This window comes from Ochotona curzoniae, unplaced genomic scaffold (assembly GCF_017591425.1).
Source record: "Ochotona curzoniae isolate NIBS_2020 unplaced genomic scaffold, NIBS_Ocur_1.0 scaffold_1037, whole genome shotgun sequence".
NCBI classification, from domain to species: Eukaryota; Metazoa; Chordata; class Mammalia; order Lagomorpha; family Ochotonidae; genus Ochotona; species Ochotona curzoniae.
In genome coordinates this window covers 28,195,554-28,218,879 of record NW_024467083.1, presented here as the reverse complement: position 1 = coordinate 28,218,879, position 23,326 = coordinate 28,195,554, and the positions used below count along the sequence as shown (strand labels likewise).

The 23,326-nt window shown below is 43.9% G+C and overlaps 2 protein-coding genes across 5 annotated transcripts in view; one reads left to right on the top strand and one right to left on the bottom strand.

The window, feature by feature from the left end:
• The first annotated feature begins 287 nt into the window (after nt 1–287).
• Nucleotides 288–17,530, top strand: PDZK1 (PDZ domain containing 1). 3 transcript variants are annotated; one of them, XM_040998355.1, is made up of 8 exons: nt 288–497; nt 2,547–2,796; nt 4,720–4,856; nt 7,174–7,369; nt 8,936–9,132; nt 14,625–14,849; nt 15,424–15,711; nt 17,119–17,530. In XM_040998355.1, the coding sequence occupies exons 1-8, from the start codon at nt 288–290 to the stop codon at nt 17,170–17,172; spliced, it is 1,557 nt and encodes a 518-aa protein (XP_040854289.1). In that variant the 3' UTR covers nt 17,173–17,530. The 3 variants fall into 3 exon arrangements, with proteins under 3 accessions (XP_040854289.1, XP_040854290.1, XP_040854291.1); XM_040998356.1 differs by having other exon boundaries at nt 15,424–15,715; nt 17,123–17,237; XM_040998357.1 differs by lacking the exons at nt 4,720–4,856; nt 7,174–7,369.
• A 561-nt stretch (nt 17,531–18,091) lies between these two features.
• Nucleotides 18,092–23,326, bottom strand: part of LOC121168352 (Golgi pH regulator) — a 44,331-nt gene continuing 39,096 nt past the window's right edge. Inside the window, exons 12-14 of one of the 2 annotated variants that reach the window (XM_040998358.1) lie at nt 21,298–21,387; nt 18,778–18,843; nt 18,092–18,666 (exon numbers count right to left, since the gene is read on the bottom strand). In XM_040998358.1, coding sequence (XP_040854292.1) covers nt 18,460–18,666; nt 18,778–18,843; nt 21,298–21,387 — 363 coding nt within the window. In that variant the 3' untranslated portion in view covers nt 18,092–18,459. The remainder of the gene's footprint in view (nt 18,667–18,777; nt 18,844–21,297; nt 21,388–23,326) is intronic. The other variant, XM_040998359.1, reaches the window with a different exon arrangement.

Sequence of the window (23,326 nt, the reverse complement as noted above, 5' to 3'; positions counted from 1 at the left end):
GGGGGATAAAAAGGAGTGCTGTTGGAGATCCTGGAGTTGAGCCATCTGTGTGTGGTATCAAGTTGAGACTGTGAATCTGAAATGCACATTAAAAGGTCATTCTTGGAGACGGGTTTGGAAATTTTGAGCAAGCGGCAAAAGGCAGCTGATATTCCAATGCTGCTGTGCAGTCTAGACTTGGCACTGCATGAAGAACAGGATGACAGGGCTGGGGAACAGGGTTCGGGAACAGGGCTCTTATTCTATTTTTTTTCCCCCCATGAATTCCTTTTTTTTTCCCTCCAGAAATGGCCTCCACCTTCAACCCCCGAGAATGCAAACTGTCGAAACAAGAAGGGCAAAACTATGGTTTCTTTCTGCGAATCGAGAAAGACACCGAAGGCCACCTGGTGCGGGTGATTGAGAAGGGCAGCCCTGCCGAGAAGGCTGGCCTGCGGGATGGAGACAGAGTGCTGCGGATCAACGGGGTCTTTGTGGACAAGGAAGAGCATATGCAGGTGAATGGCACCTTGAGGTCCTTTCTGGGTCTCGCTAGCTTCCGCATCTGCTCTACTGATGGTCATGTTAGAGGTGAGAGCAGCTCAGTTCTTCACTGGCTGCCAAGAGCACGGTTGGTTATTTTATATTGGAAAATCAAGTCCCTTACAAGTAAATAAGAACCACACTTTTTTTTTTTTTTAGATTTTTTAAAAAAGATTTATTTATGTATTTGAAAGTGTTGCAGAAAAAGAGGCAGAGACAAAGGGAGAGAGTGCACATGGTTCCTGGCCATAACAGCCGGGACTGGGCCAGGCCGCAGCCAGGAGCTTCACTGGGTCTCCCATGCAGGTAGCAGGGGCCCAAGCACTTGGGCTATCCTCTGCTGCCTTTCCCAGGCCATCAGCATAGAGCAAAGTCAGGACTCCAATTGGTGTGTGATGGGATGCTGGCGTCGCAGATGGTATCTTTACCTGTTATGCTACAGTGGCAGCCCCTCTTTACATCAGTAACATCAGATTTAACATGCACTGCATGTTCATTGTATGCCAAAAACTGTGCTAGGCAATTAAGCATATACATATATACATACAAAAATACGTATATGTATGTATATATATTTAGCATCGTGATCAGGCTAGTTCATTTGGCAATCAACAGCATGGGTGCATAAAAAGAAACTACATTAAAAACCCTTGATTGGAATGCTTTCCACTTTCTCTGTAACATAAACCAAAATGCCCATTCTCCAGTGAGTCACAGGTGCAGTCCTGACTACACATGGCTAGTGACTAAAACACGATTGCTTGGTAGCAGCTGGGTCCCCCACCACTGTGCTCAGTGAGCTCTCAGATCTGCTGTAGCCGGTGGCTTCCTTGGCCCTATAGCTCTCCTTTCCTGCTAAGCTTTGTTCCAGGGAAGTCATTCAGACCTTCTGCCATAGCTACAGCTGCTGCTGGGACCACCACAGCCACTTTAATTTTGTGGTTTGGCAAAACATTGGCAGCCATCATGAGAGGGACAAGGGCATCTACTTCCGAAGTTTTTTCCCTTCATGGGTCCGAAATCTGAAGATTGATTGTTGTAACTAGCAAAGTCATCATAGCTTCACTACGTTCAAAATTACATACCCTTATTACTAAAGCCATCTTAAGTATCCCCACTGCCACCATAATCACCACCACCCTGGCTGCCACCAAAGCCACCGCGACCAACTTCCTCTACAACCAAAGTTGTCATTGCCACCAAAACTGTCTCCCGGACCATCACTGAAGTTTCCAGAACCATTTCGCACTCTTGGGGCAGATGAAGCACTGGCTGTGTCCTGCTTCACCAGAACGTGCATGCCTTGAAGGCTGTGACCATTCACAGCACTGCCTTTCTGAATGACAGCTTTATCCGTAGGGTCAAGGTCATCAAAAGTCACAAAAACAACCCCCCCGCCCCTCGCCGCTGTGTTGGCTACCATTGCTTGAGTCAGTTTGGTTTTCCCATATGCTCAAAATCATCTGAGTGTCATCTTTCATGCCACCAGCAAAGGCCTCTTTCAGAGTTATGTGGGCCCCTTGTCTCTGGGAATCTCTTGACACAGCCCTCTTTGGTTCTACAACTCTTCCACCACCTCTTGTGGCCTTGTGGCCTTGCACTTGTGGCTACATCTGCTGCCCATTCCCCCACCCCCAGCCTGTTTGAAACTCATGGCGCTCAGCGGGCTTGGTGTTCAGTCTCTTTCCTGCACGGACCATGGGCGCTCTCGGTGCTCTGGTGAAGCGCCTCTGCAGCTGTCGGGCTCTTTGGGAGACTCTGACTTGGCCCTGACAGTGGCAGGAAGAGAGAATTTGAGGATGCTTCCTTGGTGGCATCCATGGGCAGAAAGGCTGTGCCAGGTGAGCCTACATGTTGGGCATCGCTGTTCAATTCTCATCACGCTTGATCTGGGCCAAAAAGCCAAGAAATGATGCCTGTAAAATCCTCATCCCCACGCCGCGAGGTAGGCACGTGTTATCCTCTCAGAGGAGGCGTTGTGCCAGTGTGTTTGTGCAGTGAGCATACCTCCTTCTCTGTCCTAGGTTGTGGATCTTGTCAGAAAGAGCGGGAATTCTGTGACTTTACTAGTCCTGGATGGCGATTCGTATGAGGATGCCATGAAGAAAAAGGTAGATTTGAAGGAGCTGGGTCAAAGTCAGGAGCAGCCACGTGTGAACGATGAGAAACCTGGTCCCGTGATGAATGGAAGTGTGGATACTTGGCGGCAGCCGCGTCTCTGCTACCTGGTGAAGGAGGGAAACAGCTATGGCTTCTCGCTGACAACTGTCCAAGGTGAGCTGGAGGCGGGGCGGGGATGACAGCTTCGGGGATCAGGATGTTGCCATTGTGGAATGACTTTTCTCCTTGACAGCTTTGCAGTTGCTCCGAGTGTCAGATGGGCTCTTCGCTTCCCCTCCCTGCCCCCACCCCTTCTCCTGCCTGGTACCATTGCACTATGATGAATCGGGCATGGCACAGCAGTGGGGGCTGGGGGCACTGAGGAGAGGGGCACTGGGCTTTCCTCTCTCCTAGTGGTTTCCAGGCTGACCCTATGACGACAGGTGTCCTTGTCATTCTTTTCTAGAGTCCTCAGGGTAAAGGTGCAGGGGAGGTTGAAGATATGACAGGCAAAACAGTAAACAAAACAAAAAACTCCGAGGTTTTTCCTAGTAGAACTTTAGCATAAGAACAGGATCTCTCATTGCCCAGAGGATCCGAAGGTCGGTCATTCACTCTACCATATCTTGAGGTGGCCTCAGTTGTGGCTCAGGCCCAACTTTCCTGAGGTGCACTGCTGACCTCTAGGTGAGGGGTACCTGATCATGTGAGGGATCCTGGATGTGCAGTGGTGACTGAAATCCTCTTGCTGGCATTTCACGAGTGTGGATTGGCTGTAGCTCTGGCCTGGTCTCTCTGGATTGTAGCCTATACCCAGGGGAACTACAGTAACTGGTTGGTTCCATCTTGAGTGTTGCCCACTGCCAGCTGCTTCCCTGTGCTGGTGAGGCACTAGTGGTTTAGTGATGAAGGGAATTCTAAAATTGGTCTGAAAACCCATTTAATCTGCGGTAGGAGATGTAAGCTAGCTGAAGGAGGTAATTCTCAGATCTGCTGGTCGGTAAGCACGCAGGCAGTTGAGGGAAGCTTGGCATGGCTCAGAAGCCCATGATCAGCAAAATGGCGAAACAAACATTGATATGCATTTACTCTACTCATTTGGCTCTGGTGCTAATGTCATGGTGTATAGTGTAGCTTGACTTTATGAAGAAAATGTTTTCTTAGTGGCTGGTGCCATGGCGTAGCATGATAAGCCTTGACCCGAGATGGAGGCATCCCATGTGGGCACGAGTTTGAATCCTGGCTGCTCTGCTTCCAGTCCAGCTCTCTGATAATGGCCTTGAAAGGCAGTGGAGTGAGTGTTTGGGCTCCTGTACCCACGTGGGACATCCAGAAGGGGCTCCTGGCTTCAGACCAGCCCAGCTCTTGGCAGTTGTGGTCATTTGGCAAGTGAATCAGTGGATACAAGATCTGTTTTTCCTTTTCTTTCTCTGTCACTCTTGCAAAAAATGAAACAAAATTTTTTTGTATAAAAAAAAAAAGTGGAAGCATGACATCTGGGCCAAGATAAGATATGGCTCTGACCAGAAAAAAAGAAGAAAAATAGTAATAAATGTAATGTGTTTAGGAGGTAAACTTTAAGTTATTGCTCTTATTCATAGCTGGTTTGTGCTATGAGGCTACCCCTTGCCTAGACTAAAATAACATTGTCTTGAAAGAACTGATGTTTCTTTTTGTAGCACCCAAAGCACCGCCACCTAACTGCGTGCTTTCCCCTCGCCACCAGGCCTCTGTCCTCGCCGCATTACTGACTCCACTAAGTAGATCCCCAGTGACACCAAAGATGAGGGAAGGGAGCAGGTTCCTCCTACCTCTGGGAAGGCAGAGAATCCAGGAAGGACAACACAGGCTCCAGCACAGGCGTGATGTGGGATGTTCTGGGCCAAGCGGCCAAGGATCTCAGGGGTTCAACTGAAATCAACATGTGCTCCCCCACAGATGAGCCGGGTGTCAAGTTTTGTCCTAGGAGGTATAACTGTGATTCCAGATCATAAGCCAAGGGCTGTTTGAGTTAGCTATACAGGTTAAAAGTTGTGCTTTTCCTATTTGGGACTTTTAGTTTTTCTGTGTGATGGAATTCCTTCTGTTCTCTTCCAGGCAAAAAGGGAGTGTACATGACAGATATAATTCCTCAGGGTGTGGCTATGAAGGCTGGTGTCCTGGCTGGGGATCACTTGATCGAAGTGAATGGAGAGAATGTAGAAGATGCCAGCCACGAGGAGGTGGTTGAAAAGGTGTGCCCGCAGGGGGACTTTTCTTATTACTTTATCTACTCTGATTACAAGTGACAGACGGCGTGGGAAGAGGTCAGCTAAGCTTGAGGACCAGTTAGGTTGCCCTGCTGTGTCGGGATACTCACTGGTGGCTCAGCAGTGTTAATAGAGCATTTTGTAGTAAACCCTTTGCGGCTTCCTAACACGAGGCCTCGAACCATCGGCTTTATCTTCTGCATCTTCCTCATGCGCTAGTGACCTTTCATCTGTAGTTTGCTTTCCCTGATTTCAGTTACTTGTGGTCAGCTGCAGCCTGAAAATGTTAAATGGAAATTCCAGGAATCATTTTTAAATAACTTTTATGTAATTGCCTGTTTTCAGTTTGTCTCTTACCATGTTTAAATTAAAAATGAAATGTTACCATTGTCAGCATGTTTGAGAAAAAACACTATATGTAGGTTGTAGTACTAGCGTGGTTTTAGGCGTCTGTGGAACATTTTGGAACACAGTCTCCTCTTGTAACAGGGGACTACTGCATTCGTCACTGCCTTGGTTATCTTCCAGTTCCTAAGAAAATATTTTAGTATCATCATCTCAACACTGAATTTATTACAGTCATAGAAGGTCATTAAATCAATTATAATGATATGCTATAATAAAATAGTCTTGTGCTTTGGGACCATTATAAAGTAAAATAAGGGCTCCTTGAACACAAGCAGAATGATACCATGACAGCTGATCTCATAACTGAGGTGGATCCCGGGTGGTGAAGGAGTGGGTGGTCCCACAGCGTGGGTGTGCAAGACAAAGGGATGATTCACGTCCCAGGCAGGATGGAGTGGGATGGTCCAAGATTTGATTCTGCTCTGCAGAACGCATGCCACTTAACACTCGTGGATCGGGGTGGGTGTTAGGCAGTGGTGAAGTCACTCCTGGGGAAGTCTGCATTCCAAGACCTGGGCTTGATTGCAATTTCTTGTTAGTGCATGCCTGGGAGGAGGCAGATGATTGGTCAAATACTTGGGTGTCTGTCCCCCATGTGGCCCCCGGGCTTTGGCCTGGGCCAGCCCTGGCTGTTGTGGGCCCTTGGGATGTGAACAGTGGATGGAAATTCACTTTCTTTGTTGCTCTGCCTTCCAAGTTGAATTAAGAATTAAAAATAATGAAAGCTAATACCAAGATTAAAAAACTCTTATGAATAGTCTATTTCTAGAATTTTAATATTTAGCATATTTATCATAGTTGACTATGGAGCACTGAAAGTAAAAGATAAGGATGGACCACTGTCCAGAACTCCCATGGAGGATACTGGATAACTACAGATCATCTGTCCTGGCCTGGTTCCATGACATGTGAAAAAAACTGGAAATTTTGGGGAGGATCATGCAAAACCTTTAAAAATTAATCAACTTGGGCCTGGTGCAATAGCATAGTGGTTAAATCCTCACTTTGTGTCTAGTGAGATCCCATATGGGCACTGGGTCCTATCCCAGCAGCCCCGCTTCCCATCCAGCTCCCTGCTTGTGGCCTGGGAAAGCAGCTGAGGATGGCTCAAAGACTTCAGACCCTGCACCCACATGGGAGACCCAGAAAAAGCTCCTGGTTTCTGGATTTGGCTCAGCTTGGCTCCAGCCATTGTGGCCACTTAGAGATCTGCCATCTGCTGGTTCACTCCCTATCTCCTTCTCTGTATATATCTGCCTTTCCAAATAAAAATAAGTTGATTAAATTTAAGATTTTATTTATATATCCATCGCTCCTTCCAGGTTTTTTTTTTTTAAAGATTTATTTATTTTTATTGGAAAGTCAGATATACAGAGAGGAGGAGAGACAGAGAGGAAAATCTTCCACCCGATGATTCACTCCCCAAGTGAGCGCAATGGCCAATGCTATGCCAATCCAAAGCCAGGAGCCAGGAACTTCCTCCAGGTCTCCCACACAGGTGCAGAGTCCCAAAGCTTTGGGCCGTCCTCGACTGCTTTCCCAGGCCACAAGCAGGGAGCTGGATGGGAAGCGGGGCTGCCAGGATTAGAACCGGCGTCTATATGGGATCCTGGCGCATTCAAGGCAAGGACTTAAGCCGCTAGGCCATGGTGCCGGGCCCTCCTTCCAGGTTTTCTGAATTCCAGGTCTTGCCTGGTGTCAGGTGGCCTCTGTGTGGGTGGAGTCGTAGACAGCAAAGGGAAACAGCTGTAGGAGTAGCGCTAGATGATAGGATGGTGTCAGGAACAGCTTAATTTCAAGACCTGATCTCACGTTTTCTGTCGGGAGGTCGTGTGCCGCTTCGTGGAGACTGCCGAGCCCCAGCCGACGTCCCTCATCCGTGTGTTGGTTGCAGGTGAAGAAGTCGGGCAACCGGATCATGTTCCTTCTGGTGGACAAAGACACGGATAAACACCACAGTGAGCAGAAGATACAGTTCAGGAGAGAGACGGCCAGTTTGAAGCTGCTGCCGCAGCAGCCCCGCCTTGTGGAGATGAAGAAGGGAAGCAATGGCTATGGTTTCTATCTGAGGGCAGGATCAGAACAGCAAGGTAAGGCATTAGAAGGGCCCCGGACCTGGCGGCGTAACCAGCTAGCTCTTCATCCGAACCCGGCGCCAGCGGTCTTCAAGCCCTCAATTCCTGATCCACAGGAAAAGCAAAAAAGTAGGAAAGAAATGGGGTCAGTTTGTCCAGCACATGGGGGCCTGAACTTGGGCCCCCTAAAGTGTGATAAGGCAAAATGAAGCCTACACTGACTTGGGGGCTTTAAACATCTCCATGACTCTTGATCATTCCACAAGAATTGCTGAAATTGAGGGCTTGGAGAAGACCTGGTAGTTATGTAAAAGTCAAATAGTTGTGGTATACCTGGGATCCAACTCGGGACTGATTATTTGCAAAGCCTGTGTGTGTGTTGCCTTGGGGAGTGCATGCTTAGACAGGGCCACAAGCGGGTCAGAAGGCAGATCTGACTTGGAGAACAAGGGAGGGGAGAGCCGGTTGGAAAAGCTATAGCAGGATAGATACAATCCCAGGCAGAAACTACTGCAAATTGCATTCAGGTTACTGGAAATGACCAAGAAGAGGGGTGTGGAAAATATTAAGGCAGCACTGAAGGATGTAGCAACTGACTGATTATAGGGGTGAATGTAGGAACGGTCAGTTGTTGGTGTTAACTCAGGTGACCAGGGAGAGGGGCTTGGAAATGGGGAGTGGGCAGAGCTGATTTTTCATTTGAATAAATGGCATTTGAGGCATCTATGGGATATCTTGTTAGAGATGCCCAGCAGGTAGCCAAAAAAGTAGAACTGGAACTTGTTCACACAGTGTGAAGGCTAAAGCGTAAGAGATAGGGAGGCGTGTGGTGACGAAAGTGCAAGGTCGGGAGAAGACGGCTACAGGCACGCCAGGCGATGGTTCACTCGAATGCAATCATAGTTGAATACAGTCAGCTGCTACTAACATGCCAGCGTCGGTGTCCAGAGTCTGAAGTCTTTGGTTTTTGTTCTTTGGTCCCCCCTCCCTCATCTACCTTTCCCCTGCCTCAGTTTTTATATTAATTGCTTTTTTTCATTTTCACTTTCCTTTGTATAAATTTATTACACCTGTCTTCCTGCCCTCCTTCCCCCCCACCTTTTTTTTCAGCTTAGCTTCTATGTAAGACATACAAGGGTCCTTCAAAAAGTTCATGGGACATGAGAATGAAAAGCTTGTTTTGATGCAGAAATTTTTGGAAATTACACGTATTTCTTCATAATGCTCTTTTTCTCATGGATTTTTTGGGAAGACTCTTGATTTGGCTACGGGTTAGCCTATTGACTTCCTGGGAACCCGGTGACCCTCAATGATTATTGCTATTTCACCAAGATGGAATGTCAGGCACTTTTAGAGGATGACATTTCATTGTAAAATGCAAGGTGTGTCCCGAGAGAGTTCTGAGCAGGAAATGAACCTGCGCACAGTGCTCACAGGTTTTCTGAGGCCAGAAGGGGCAGTGGTTATACTCAGCATGTGTTTACATGAGCTTCATCAGCTCCTTGGACTCCAGTAGAAGTTTCACAGTGTGTTAGGGGCATGCTTTCTGATCATTTCATTTTCCTGTTGTTCGGACGGTAGGTCAGATCATCAAGGACATAGATTCTGGAAGTCCAGCAGAGGCGGCTGGCCTGAAGAACAACGATCTGGTAATTGCGGTCAATGGCACATCTGTGGAATCCCTCGATCATGACAGTGTGGTGGAAATGATTAAAAAGGGTGGAGACCAGACTTCCCTGCTGGTGGTTGACAAAGAGACGGACAGTCTATATAAACTGGTAAGTAGAACAGGCCCCGTGTTCTTGCGTTAAGGTTGGACCTGTTCACTCATACATTTGCACTTTGGCTTGAGTTCCTCCTTTGTTCTTTACACTAGAATGGGCGTAACAATCATCCGTCCCTAAGGCTGAATTGAATCTCACAGTGGTACTGATGAAAGAATGTCAAATGATTGGTAAATGGATCCCAAGTGTCTAGACTGGACATTTTGAAAGACCGGGCGCTTTGTCTAGCGGTTAAGTGCCTGCTCCTAATACCCTAGTGCCTGGGTTTGATCAGCAGCTCCTGGATCCCTGTAATGCAGACCTGCAGGAAGAGGTGTAGCCAACTATGTGGGAAACCTGGGCCCCATTCTAAACTCTAGTCCTTTCACATATCTTGGTTGTAAACTAATAGTGAGAGCTCTCCCTCTCTTAAATAAATTTAAACAAAACAACCCCCCGCCCTCTCCCCCCCCCCAAAACCCTGGGACCTTCATTGTGGTGCTGCATATTACACTGCCAGCATCCCATATGGATATTGGTTGAGTCTTGGCTGTTCCGCTTCAGTCCAGCTCCCTGCCAATGAGGAAGGAAAGCAATGGAGGATCGCCCAAGTGTTTGCTTCCTTGCTACCCAGGTGGGACACCTGAAAGAAGCTCCTGGCTCCTGGTTTTGGCCTGACCCGGCCCCGGCTGTTGCAGCCATCTGGGGAGTGAACCAGTAGATGGAGGACTTCTTTTTCTATTTCTCTTTACTTCTCTCTCTGTAACAACAACAAAAAAAATTATTTGAAAAATGGGTTTGTAACAAATAGCCTTAACTTTCAAAATGGAGAATAATGGGATTTTAAAATGTAGATCAGTAAAGTCCACCAATCTCTGAAATTATGAAACAGAGTACAAATCCTTAGCAAATTGGAGGGAATAGAAATGGACTCCTGAAGATCAAGTTGACTCGGACTAAACTTCCTCTCAGCAACTTTTCTATTTGAAAGAGTGAAAGAAAGAATATCTTCCTTCTTCGGTTCATCCCCACATGGCCACAACAGCTGGGTCTAGGCCTGGCTGAAGCAGGAGCCAGGACTCCATTCAGGTATCCAATGGATGACAGCAGTCCAAGTACACCTTCCTCTGCATTTCCACACTCATCAGAAGCAGCAAAATAGGCAGCCCAAGAACTGCTGTGGGATGTCAGCATTGCAAGTGGTGGCTTAATCCTGCTGCACCGAAACTCCAGCTGCCTCTTAGCAACTCTAAATCATAACACCTACTATTTGTGTATTTTAAGGTTTTACAGCCTGTATTTTACCATAGGAACTGAGCTTCAGCTGAGTTTAATCGTCATTGAGGGATTTTTAAGTACCATCTGCCTGTTGGGTGTTGGTCATACAGATGAACCAGATAAAAAGTTCTTGTTCTATGAGATGCGCAGTAACAGAAGCATCCAAAGGACTTTGGAAGATACAGTTTGTGTGGGTGCTGGTGCTAGTCCTTTTTCATAGAGTAGAGAGCAAGCTTAGACTGTGATTTGTTCGTCACTGAGCTTGATAAAAATTGAAACCAATGTTTAAACTCAAGTACTTGGATTGTTAATTCATTATACCATACTTCTCAGCACATTTGTTTTTGTATTATTTTTTAAAGGTTTACTTATTTTTATTGGAAAGATAGACAGAGAGGAAGATATTCTGTCTGCTGATTCACTCCCCACATGGCTGCAACAACCAGAGCTGATCCAATCTGAAGCCAGGAGCTTCTTCCGGGTCTCCCACGCAGGTGCAGGGTCCCATGGCTTTGGGCCATCCTTGACTGCTTTCCCAGGCCACAAGCAGGGAGCTGGATGGGAGGTGGGACTCCATGACTAAAACTGGTGACCATACGGGATCCCAGCACGTTAAAGGCAAGGACTTTAGCTGCTAGGCTACTGCATCAGGCTCTAATATTACTTATATCATTGAGGGATGCATGCCTGTGTGGGTCACTGATTAAGGTGGGAAGGGTCAAGATACAGAGGAAGGTAGGGACAAATGTTCCGGTTCTTTCCCCACCCCCTTTTTTTTTCTCTTGTGTCTGTGGGGGAAGCTGGGGAGGGAGCTGCTCCTTGCTGTCAAACTGTATGAGCAACAGGATGGGGGACAGTCATTTGATGCCTTACACACTTGGATATGGGTCAATGGCATGCTGCTTGTTTCTGTCCTAAACCTGCTTACTACATTTAAGTGGATACACGACAGCATATCTAACCTGATGGATAAAATGCTGACAGTTAATGTGCTGCAGAGTATAATTAGTATGCAAAATCAGTAGGTTGGAAAGAATAAAAACAATAAGATTAAGTTGAAGCAGGGATAGATTTCAAGTACCAAATTATGTCAAAGTTTAAGTTGTATGAATACCAAATGAGACCTGATATGACTACAGAAAAAGACCAGAAACTTGATGACACTCCATGCAGTTGCTCTACATTTATTGTCAAGATGTATGTATGTATTTGAAATGTAGAGTGACAGTGAAGGAGACAGAGACCGACAGACACGACATGTCTTTCATCTACTGGTTCACTCCCCAGATGTTCACAACAGTGGGGGCCAGGCCTGGCAGAAGCCAGAAACCAGGAATTCCATGCAAATCTCCCATGTGGGTAGCAAAGATCCAAGTGCTTGGGTCATTATCCATTGCCTCCCAGATGCCTTAGCAGGAAGTAGATCAGAAACATGGAGCAGCCAGATTTGAACTGGTGTTCTGATAAAGTATATGGGCTTCTCCTGGGAATGGAGACATGGACACAGCTTAAGCTGCTGTCCCATGATGCACTTTCTCCATAAAAGGTAGTTTAGTGTTTTTTGTCAATTGATATTTGCCATTGGAGGATCATGATCTCTGGTTTGGCCAGGTTATGCTGGAATTACCAGTAATGTTACCTTGGGACAAATTAGCTACTGATTTAGTTGTAATATGGAGGTAGCTGTGGTAGAGTGACCATACAAGTTAAATGAATTAATGTTCACAGCATGCATAATAATGTTGCACATTTGTTAAATCAATATTCTATTTCTAAGAACCTTGAAGATCCAGTGATAAGGTAGCCAGGAGAAGAGGTTTTGGAAGCTACCAAGTATTTGGGTTGAATAACCATAACCACTTTAGAGAAGAAAGTGACTTCAAGAACTTGAAAAATTGTGCATATGAGGAGTAGATTTCTTTTTGTTGGGATGTTTTATACAGCACAGCTGGAACAAAGGGAGAAGCCTATAAGACTTGTTTTGGGCTAAGAACAACTGAAACTACTAGAAATGGGCTGAGTAAGGTACGCAGAGCGGTGCACACCATGCCAGTTGGCAGAAATGTCGAGCAGCAGGCTAGAAGCCACTGCTGCAGGTTTCTAAAGGGACTGTTGGCATCAGGTCCTACCTGACCTTTCCTGAAATCACAATAATATGATCATGGGAGGGTTTAACTCCTTTTGTTAGTGGTTAATTTTTGCTCCATGAAAATATCTGCCCTTATCCTCTTATTGCTCCTCTCTCAAAGGCAACTTCATAGGGTGGGTGGGAGGTGGGCCCTTGAGATGGATTGGTGAGCAAGAGAAACACCTGTTGCAGTTCCTAGCAGAGGTGAGACCCATACATATTCAAATAATGAACAGAAACTCACGAAATATTTAAGTTTTTTATATTCCTTTTTCCAAATACTTATTTTTTATGAAAGGAGGAGTATCGGAGACAAAGATCTTCCTCTCATGGGTCTATTCACCAACTGGTTGCAATGGACCCCAGGCTGGGCCAGGCCAAAACCAGGAGCCAGCAACTCCATCTGGGTCTCCTAGTTAGCAAGAACACCAAGAATGTGGGTCATCTTTTGCTGCTTTTGCAGGCACAGGAAGCTGGATTGGAAGTGGATCAGCTGAGATGCATTCCAGTATGAGCTGCTGGTACTACAAGCAGTGGCTAACTTACCCTGTAGGGTAACAGCATAAGTCCGAAGCGTTCAAACTTTGATGTCCCTGTAATTTGCTTCACAATTAGCTGCTGCTATTATATATAGTGACTTTGCTTGAGCAGTGCTGCTATTCCGGCGTGTAGTGAGTCATCAACAATTTTTCACCTTTTTAAAGAGGAAGACTCCAATAAGGAACAGGTTCTTTTTCTTTTCTTCCCCATTTTAAAGGAGCAGTTTATCACTGAAAGGTCTAAAGTAAGCTGACCTAGGTAAGGTACTTGTGCTGTTCTCACCCAGGAAGGAAGGAGATGTGGTGTTGTGGTTCCTAAGATGACCACCAGAGCTCATTTTAGGTTGCTACAGTTGTGATTTCAAGAGCACACATTCTCACCTTCATGCCCTTGATTGCCTATCAAGTATAGACATTCAACTGACCTGGGATCGCACCAAAACCACATCTACCCTCCTAGTCCTCAATCTGCTCACAGCCAGCTAAACTTTTTACTCTATTAAAATGTCAGTTTGTTGTTTTATGATTTCCTTTAAAAAAATTATTTGAAAGGGAAAGAGTGTCTGTGCTTCCACCTGTCGGACCCCTCCCCAGATGCCCGCAATGCCCAGGTTGAAGCCTGGAACTCCATCCGTGCGGGCAGCACGTGCTCCTTTCCCGGGCACCATAATCAGGAGGCTGGATTACAAGTGGAGTAACTAGGACTTGAACCAGTTCTCCAGGTCAGAATGTTGGGGTTGTAGGCCTCAACTTAGTTTTCTGTACCACAATGCTGGGCAAACTGAGTTCAGTTTTAAAAAAATTACATGTCCTGTTCTGCTTTTATACTTCTTTCTTCAGATGGAAGTTCCGAGTTAGCCTAGATAAGCACTTGAAAATGGTGAGTTTGGCAAGAATAGTTATTGGTTATAACACATGGCAAAAGAGAGTTCAGCAGATCCTGGGGGTGGAGGTGGTGAAGGGATGGTTAGAAGCAAAGTGTTGGAAATAACATTTAGCAAAATGTGTATCCATATGGTTGGTAACTGCTGTCCTTCCCCAATTACTATGGCAAAAAGGTTTTCAAAAAGTTCATAGAAAATGTATGAGATCTATGCATGGATTTCACTTTTTTTTCCAAAATTTAAAAATTTTCCAAAATCTTAATTCAATTTTTCTATGAACTTGTATAACTGGCCTTCTATAGGTTAGTCTATAGCCTTGAGTCTTCAGACAGTGATGAAAAATGATGTGAGGAGTTAGGATCATCTTCAGGAAGGGGAATGGTCAGAAGAACCTTTGTGTGAGCCAACAGGTTTCTCAGATTTGTCTTCTCCCAGTGGGGGATTCCAAGTAGGGCTGCTCAGTGTCTTGTTTGCTATCAGGGAGTCCAAAGAAACTGGTAGACCTTTCTTTTTATTATCAGTGGACAGCATATTCTGTTCTGCTTCACTTTTATGTGCATTTTTTTTTTTTGCATATTGCTCCAGGACCAAACTCAGGCTTCTTTCATTATGACAATAAATTAAACCATGTCTAATAATCTTCTCACAATTAAGTGCTTTTTCTTTTGTTTTCCAAAGGCTCGTTTTTCCCCATTTTTCTACTACCAAAGTCAAGAACTGCCTAATGGTTCTGTCAAGGAGGCTGAGGGTCCCACTCCTGTTCCTCTGGAGGTCCCAAGTGCAGATCCTACAGAGGAAGCAGAGGATCACAAGCCTAAACTCTGCAGGCTGGAGAAAGGTGCAAACGGCTATGGCTTTCACTTAAATGCAATTCGAGGTCGGCCGGGCTCATTCGTCAAAGAGGTATGGTACCTGGCTCCGGCAGCATAAAGAACACCGCCAGTTAGGGCAGTCTCGGCCTCTAACCACTGAGGGCTTAGGAAAAAGTTTACACTGAAGGCCCATATTTCACTTGGATTCAGACAATACTATCTTACACCCTTTATGAGTGCATTATAAGATCTTTTACTTCCCAAATCTGTTGCTCCTCTTTAGACACATTTAAATCAAATAACGAGTTGACTTGATTCCTGGTGACATTTGCCATCAACCCTCACTGCTGCTTCTTTGCATTTAGTGCACGTATCTTGGAGGCACCAAAATGAGATTCTCCCTGCAGCTGTAGAGTTGAGTGTAGAAAGTGGACCTAGGGAACCTAGTGCTGCCAACCTAGAAAACACACACTATGATATTCAATCACTGTAACACTAACCACTCACACACAGTAGAAAAGCTTTAGAAGACCCTCTGCACCTTCTGTCACACAAGGGGAAATAACTACACAGTTATGAATAAACTTTCTAAACACTTCCATCTGAAGGGAAGTTAGTCTCTCACCTGCCCTTTGGAGTTGATAACTCAGTGCATCTGTTCACAGGTACAGAAGGGCAGCCCTGCTGGCCTGGCCGGCCTGGAGGATGAGGATGTCATCATTGAAGTGAATGGTGCAAATGTGCTCGATGAACCCTATGAGAAGGTGGTGGAAAGAATCCAGAGCAGTGGGGAAAACGTCACACTCTTAGTCTGCGGGAAGAAAGCCTATGAGTATTTCCAAGCTAAGAAAATCCCCATTGTGTCCTCCATGGCTCTTCCACTGGCTAGCCCCCCAGGTTCCACAGAAACACCTGTGGAATCGGAGAACGATTCGCACGTGGCAAAAGAACGAGTAAGTGGATATATCAGCATTTTTCAGTGACTTAATTTACCAAAGCCCCTAATAAGTTGGATTGCCATTGACTTCTAAAATAACACAAAATGACTATGTAAAGATGACTAACAAATAGTTATTGCAGGAAAGGAGACAGTGTAAAGACAATGAACTTCTTATTTTCATAGCATGTAAGTGACAGCAATTGCTTAGGGCTGATAAAAGTTGTCAAATTATCATGTGCATCAGTAGAAGAGCCCAAGTCAGATCATTTAGCTACAAATTCTGGGTTTTTCATGTTGTCAGCCTTTATTTGCTCTGCTTCCCCACAGGCATAAGGCAGTTTTTTTTTTATCAGGATCACATTGTCAAAGTGCTTTGAACACTGGGCTTGGCTCACCATGAACATGAAAACTGGGTGGTAGTAGTCAGGAACAGTATTATTAATAATTGGCATGTATTACAGCCTTTTGTCTGAAGGTACTTCAAAAAGTTCATAGAGGATGGAATTTTCTGAATTTATTTTGGCACAAATTTTATAGTGTGTAGAAAATATTAAGCATGAATTTCAAGTTTTTGCACTAAAATTAGTCTTCTATTTTTCATGAACTTCTTGAAGTATTCTTCTATACATCTGGAATACATTCTTTGGTGAATTTGTTTGCTATTTTAAAGATTTTTGTTCATTTGAAAGGGAGAGTGGCAGAGAAAGACAAGGAAATCTTCCAATCGTGGGTTCACTCCCCAGTCCGGGCCTTCTCCAGACTGAAGTTAGGATCGTGGAATTCCATCTGGATCTCCTAAGCGGGTGGTTGGGCCCAAATGCTCTTGCCAACTTCTGCTGCTTTCCCAGGCATGTTGCCAGGGAGTTGGACTGGTAGTGGAGAAGCTGGGACTTGAACAAACACTCCAACAGGGGATGTCAGTATCACAGACCTAACCTGCTGTGTTATAATGCTGGCCCTTCTCTTTGGTACCTTTGTGTAGTTTATCACAGAGGAACAGACTTATCCAAATTCATAAAGGAAATTTAATACAATGCCAGGATCCTGAAAGTTTCATTCAATATTGGTTTCCATTCTATCAATTCTAATGATTGGCAATATAAAAAACAAATATTCATTTTAATGAACATACAATAATAGTTACTGGCTTTGTATGCTGGAATGCTTAACACTCTATCTTTAAAAAAATTATAAATTCCTGTATGTCAATTATAGCACTAAGCTGGCTTATGTACTGTGGACACATTAAGACACTTGCTAATGTGTCAAGAGCACATTGGAATCGAAGCCAAGTGTAGAATTCAGGTCTTCTGGTTTCTAGCGAGTGGTTATTCCCTACCTGAGGTCATGTAACTCCGATCATGCCTCTCTTGACAGTCACACTTGGGCTCTTGTCAATCCTTTCTTTTCTTTTGTACAGGCAGATAGTACAGCCTCAAATTCTTCTGCCAGTTCTGAAGATACTGAGCTGTAATGAGAATGAATTATGGCTTTGGCTGAAAGCTGTTTCTGGATATGTAATACAAATTTTTGAAGGAATGAGCTGCCATTTGTTGACCGTCTGTTAGAGAAGAACTCTTCTGGAAACCATTCGTCATGTCTTCTGCTGTCATCCGTCTGAGGGCCACTATTGCAGATGACTTCTTTATGGGTGACTTAGGAAGAACTATGGCACGAGCCGGATTCTTCTCATGTGATCTCTTCCAAGCTTCAACTTGACCTCCCTCCTTTGTGTGGTATCTCCTACCCTGACGAGTTCCCTGAGCACCAAAGATGATTTGCAAATCTGTGTATGTGATTTAAAGTATCTAAGTAGATAAGTCTGTTAAATTATGCTTTTGTAACAATGTTGTGTTTACTACAATAAATACCATTAAAGACGCCTTCTGAGTTTGCTTGAAACTTTCTCTGTTCACTGGTATAACCTTTATAGAGCTTTTGTTGGGATAGATTTGTGTTTTAATCTTTAAAAAGCACAACATACAGAATAAGACCTTTATAGTAAGAGACTTCCATATAATCAGGATTTTCTTAAACCATTTTTCCGAACATTCTGAAAAATTCCCATTATCTTCCTTTTATAGATGAAGAAACTTAGTTCCAGGGTAGAAAAGTGACTTACTGCAGCTACTTACTGTTTCACATGAGGGGCAAAGGGTAAGAAAAAAAAAATCATTACTGAATTAAGCAATACTAAGTGAAAAGGAACTCAGGAAGAGTAATATAACTCTCTATTGGTAGCATCTATTTCAGCTGTACTCCATCCCGCTCCCAGAAAATAACGGAAAAGTTCTTGGCTATTTTAACAGGGCAGGGGAGGGCAGTGGGGAGAAGCTAACGCACATTAGATAACAGATACCCACACTTGAGGAAATGAATGCAGGACTAAAGTGTCACCACCTTTGGCTTTTAATGAGTCAATCCCAAGGGAAAGCCACGGTCTCCATGTGAACCCTGGCCAGTTGAGTTCCAACGCCTTTTTCCCTCTAGTTTCTTGGCTCATTTCCCACAACCCTCACTCCCAACTGGCATGAGTTTCAAATCCACAGGAAATGTTTTCTGAGGACCGCTGCTTTGAGTTGCTTCTGCTCAAGTCCTCGCTGATGCTGCGTGTGACCTGGGGTGGAAGGCCAATGCTGAAGGGACAATATGCTGCTGCAGCATTTCATTTAGAAAACATTCAGCTTGAGCCCTCTCCACTTTCCCTCTTCCATCCAAATTGTGATACCACTGGTCACTGCCAGTCTGTGGCAGTAGGAGTTCAAAATGTCATATGTTTCTCTGGTGCCTGTTTGTGAGCCAAATAGAGGAACAGTATGCTGGAAAGAGCGCTGACCAGGAAGATGACATCAAACCATCGATGGTAGAAGTTGAACTGCAGTTCTCCCAGGACTTCCGTGATTATAGTGCGGTACTCCAGAGGCATACTCATCCGGATCAGCAGCACGGAAGAGACGAAGTACATGCCCTGTAGGTTCACACAGAAGTTAACTGTGAATGTAGCGGGGGCTTGAATTATTTACAATACATCTGTGGCATTTTATAATTATACACAAAAAAGCTAGTTCATCAAACTTACCATTATCTGCGCTAATAACAGGACAATGACATTGGATGATTTACTGCTGGAGATGGCATAAAAGAACTGTCAAGGAAGGGAAGAGAGATGAATTCATGCAGTACTACTAGATTCCTGTATCATGAGAGTAAGCAACATGGTTAACTTTTACCTAAGTGTCTCTTGCATGCCACATCCTGTATAGAATTCAGATGACTAAAGCTACAGAGAGATGTAAAACAGATGTCTGTGAAAGTTAGTTTCCCCAAGAGGAACTTGGTGGTTTTAAGTATTGCACTGTAACACAGGACTCCTTTCACTATCAAATTTCATAAACTGACTATGACTTTAATTTCACTATAAAACATTAAAACATAGTTTGAAGCCACTCTAAACATCTAGGTGTTATTACACTTCTGAGCTCTTTCTGAAATTATGCTGGGTGGCTGGAGAGCCCTTCTCATCCCAAACTCTGCTCTTTTGGTCACCTTGAAATTTTTACTCTGGGCCCGGCACGATAGCATAATGGTTAAGGTCCTCGCCTTTAACGTGCTGGGATCCCAAATGGGCACTGCTTCCAATTCCAGCAGCTCCACTTCCCATCCAGCTCCCTGCATGTGGCCTGGGAAAGCAGTCGAGGATGGCCCAAAGCCTTGGGACCCTGCACCTGTGTGAGAGACCCGGAAAGAAGTTCCCGACTCCTGGCTTCAGATTGGCACAGCACAGGCCATTGCAGCTACTTGGGGAGTGAATCATCGGATGGAAGATCTTCCTCTCTATTTCTCTTCCTTTCTGTACATCTGCCTTTCCGATAAAATAATTAAAAAAAATTTTTTTTTTTTACTTTTCTGTCAGAGGACTCATTTTCTGCCTCAATGAAGCCAGCCTACATTAATCAGAAAACACCTGAATATCCTTTCTACTTATCTTCTCTGCAACTGGGCTCTCACAATTATATATTTATTTTTATTTTTTTTTTAAGATTTATTTTTATTATTTTTTCATTGGAAAGGCGGATATACAGAGAGGAGAGACAGAGAGGAAGATTTTCCGTCCGATGATTCACTCCCCAAGTGAGCGCAACGGGCCGATACTCTGCCGATCTGAAGCCAGGAGCCTCTTCCGGGTCTCCCACGCGGGTGCAGGGTCCCAAAGCTTTGGGCCGTCCTCGACTGCTTTCCCGGGCCACAGGCAGGGAGCTGGAAGGGAAGTGGAGCTGCCGGGATTAGAACCGGCGCCCATATGGGATCCCGGGCGTGCAAGGCGAGGACCTTTAACCACTTGCGCCACCGCGCCGGGCCCTATATTTATTTTTAAAGATGTATTTATTTTTTACTGGAAAGGCTGATTTATAAAGAGAAGGAAAGATCTTCCATCTGCTGGTTCATTCTCAAAGTGGCTGCCATGGCAAGAGCTGAGCTGATCCAAAGCCAGGAGTGAGGATTTCTTCCAGGTCTCCCACATGGGTGCAGGACCTCAAGGCTTTGGGCCATGCTCTCCCAGGATAGGAAGTGGAGCAGCTAGGATATGAACCTTCACTCATAGCAGATGTTGGTGCTTGGAAGTGGATTAGCCAGTTGAGTCAATGTGCTGGCCCCACAATTATTTTTCTAACCTTAAATATATTTTTCATTCATTTATTTCAATTATCTGCCAAATACCTATCATGTGCCAAGTTCTATTCTATGCTGGTGACATACCTGAACAAAACATATACTTAGGCAGTAACTTTTGGTAAGTGTATTTAACTATAATAAGCACGTATTCCATCACCATTTTATGCAGTAGTTTAATTTTTGAAAAATCTGAGGGTTGGTGTCATGGTGCAGAGATTGTTACCCACAATGCATGGTATCATAATTATTTAAGAGCACTGGTACAAGTCTTGGCTGCTCTGATTCCAATACAGCTCCTTGCTAATGTGTCTGAGAAGGCAGCAGAAGGAGGCCCAAGTGGTTAGGCCCATGCTACAAATGCTAGAGTTCCAGGCTCCTGATTTTAACCTGGCCCAAACTCTACCACTGAAGCCATCTGTGGAATGTATCAGTGGATAGAAAATTTACTTCTCTCACCTCCTTTCCTTCTGCCTTTCAGATAAATAAATTTTTAAGAAAAAATTCAGTGTGTCTTTTAAATACTTTGGACTTAAAGATTTCATGAGGCAGAAATCTTCATTAGTTATAATAATAATATCATAGTGCTACATACAACTAAATAATTGAGAAGTCCTTTAAAAAGATTTATTTATTTATTTGAAATGGAGAGAGATCAATCGATCTTCTATGTGTTGGTTCACTCCCCAAATGGCTGGACCAAGCTGAAGTCAGGAGCCTGGAGCTTCTTCTAAATCTCCCATATAGGTTCAGAGGCCCAAGTACTTGGCCATTCTTCTAGTGCTTTAGCAGGGAGCTAGCTGGGTTGGAAGTGGAGCAGCCGGGACTTAAACTGGCACCCAACTGGAATGTTTGCATCACAAGGGGCAGCTTTACCTGCTACTAGACTAGCCCACAGAAGTACATTTCAGCATTGTAACAAACATACCTTGGTAAGCGTGATCAGCAATCCTCTAATGGATGTGACAATGATTATTCCAACCAGAATGAAGGAAATGTGTTGGGACCAGAACTTCACCTGCCTCCAAAACAGGAAAATAATCTGTTAAATCTCTGCTGAGTGACACATGAAAGCTAAGATGTATTCTGATTACATTTGTGAATGTGAAATGGAACTTCATGAAAAACTAGGTTCCTATGTAGTTTTTATTTTTTAGGGAGGGAGCAGAGTAAATAAATGGTAAATAAAACACCTATAGGAAGACCTGAATCTAATTAGCAGATTGAATTAAATCTTATGGGCAAAAGAAAGCAAGTATAGTGAAGTAATGAAAATAATACTAATTAATAAAAACAATAGTGGCATAATGAAATAGCTTTACTGTGATAAGTATAAAGAATCCAAAGGAAACTAGCTAAACCATACCTTTATTGTTTTTAATTATCTATGAATATTATTCATTGATATTTAAAACTTCTTTTCACAACAGACAGATACTCCCAATTAGGGTCTTGGAAATAGTTGAATGTCATCTGAAACAGAGGAGGACACCTTTTTCCCTGCATTGTTTGCTGTGAGAAGTAACTGTGGGGCCATGTGCTTGACCCACTTTTGAAAAGTGTCTGAGGGTGAGCTGATGCTACTAACATCTCAAAGTCTTGTTACTCAGAACAATGAGAACAGAATGTGTAGATGAATTACAAAATTATAGACGGAATACACACACCACCAGTGAGTAGCCTCAGGAAGTACTGACAAAGAACATTTGTAAATATCAGCCCAGTAAAAAATTTAAGGAAACCTCAATACAACTAGAGCAAAGCATGGTTAACAATGTAATAATATGCTTATTAAAGAAAATACACCATGCTCCTTTCCATGCAAAAAAGGGAGACACTATTGATTATCATAAAAAAGGCCGGGGGCGGGGGGAAATGGAACAGAGAATGGGAGTCACTGGTCTTAACTACCAAAGTGCTAATCAGCTGAATCACTAATCAGGCACATGGCTGGAAAACAAACTCTTCTATAAATAATGAAATAACTTACATCGGGACATGGGTGTGTTTATGACAATGTATTATGAAACAGATTAAAAAACAAGCCCAACTTGTACACAGGTGACAGTCACCATCTTTAGCCAGAAGTCCACATTAATGAATTGATAAAGAGAATTTATTACACTAGAGATCATTTCAGGGCCAGTATTTCAGCTCTAATTAGTAGTTACATTTCTACCAGGGGAAATCAAAGGTGAGTTGTGCACATGAAAATCTCATTAAATATGACAGAGAGAGGTTATCTGAATACCTAATGGGAACAAACTGGTAAAGTGGTAACTGGCCACAGAGAAGCACAGGAAAAACTGAAGAAATAACAAATTACACTAATAATAAGTATCAGGTAAGTGCCAGTCTTTACATATGGTTTTACGTTAACAGAGAAACTAGACTTTGACAAATTTGCCATGTGAATATGACTGTATAGATGAAAGTAGACAGAACAAAAGCAGAAGCAAGAACCTAAAGTATGAGAAGTCAAAGCTTCAACAATTAAGTTATGGTGGAGTGCTCAGGCTTTTCCATGAACAACATCATGTTATGTGTAAATATGCATCATTTGACTTTTTGTCTTTTTTTTTTCAATTTTGATGTCCTTTATTTTTTCTTCCTCCCTAATTACTTCTGCTAAAATTTGCAGTACTCTAAAGATCAACAGTGGTTAAAGTGGACATCTTTGTCTTGTTTTGGATCTGAGGGGAAATGCTTTCAGCGTTCCCCATTCAGTATGATACTGGCTGCCAGTCTGTCAAGCACAGCCTCTGTAACTGTGAGGCAGGTTCCTTTTGATATTTGTGCAGAGTTCTTATCACGAATGGGTATTGAGTCTTATCAAATGCTTTCTCTGCATCTATTGACATGACCAAATGGTTTTTGTTCTTTATTCTGTTGATGTGATTTATGGTGCTTAGTGATTTGCATATGTTGAACCACCCCTACCATCTCATTTCTGGGTA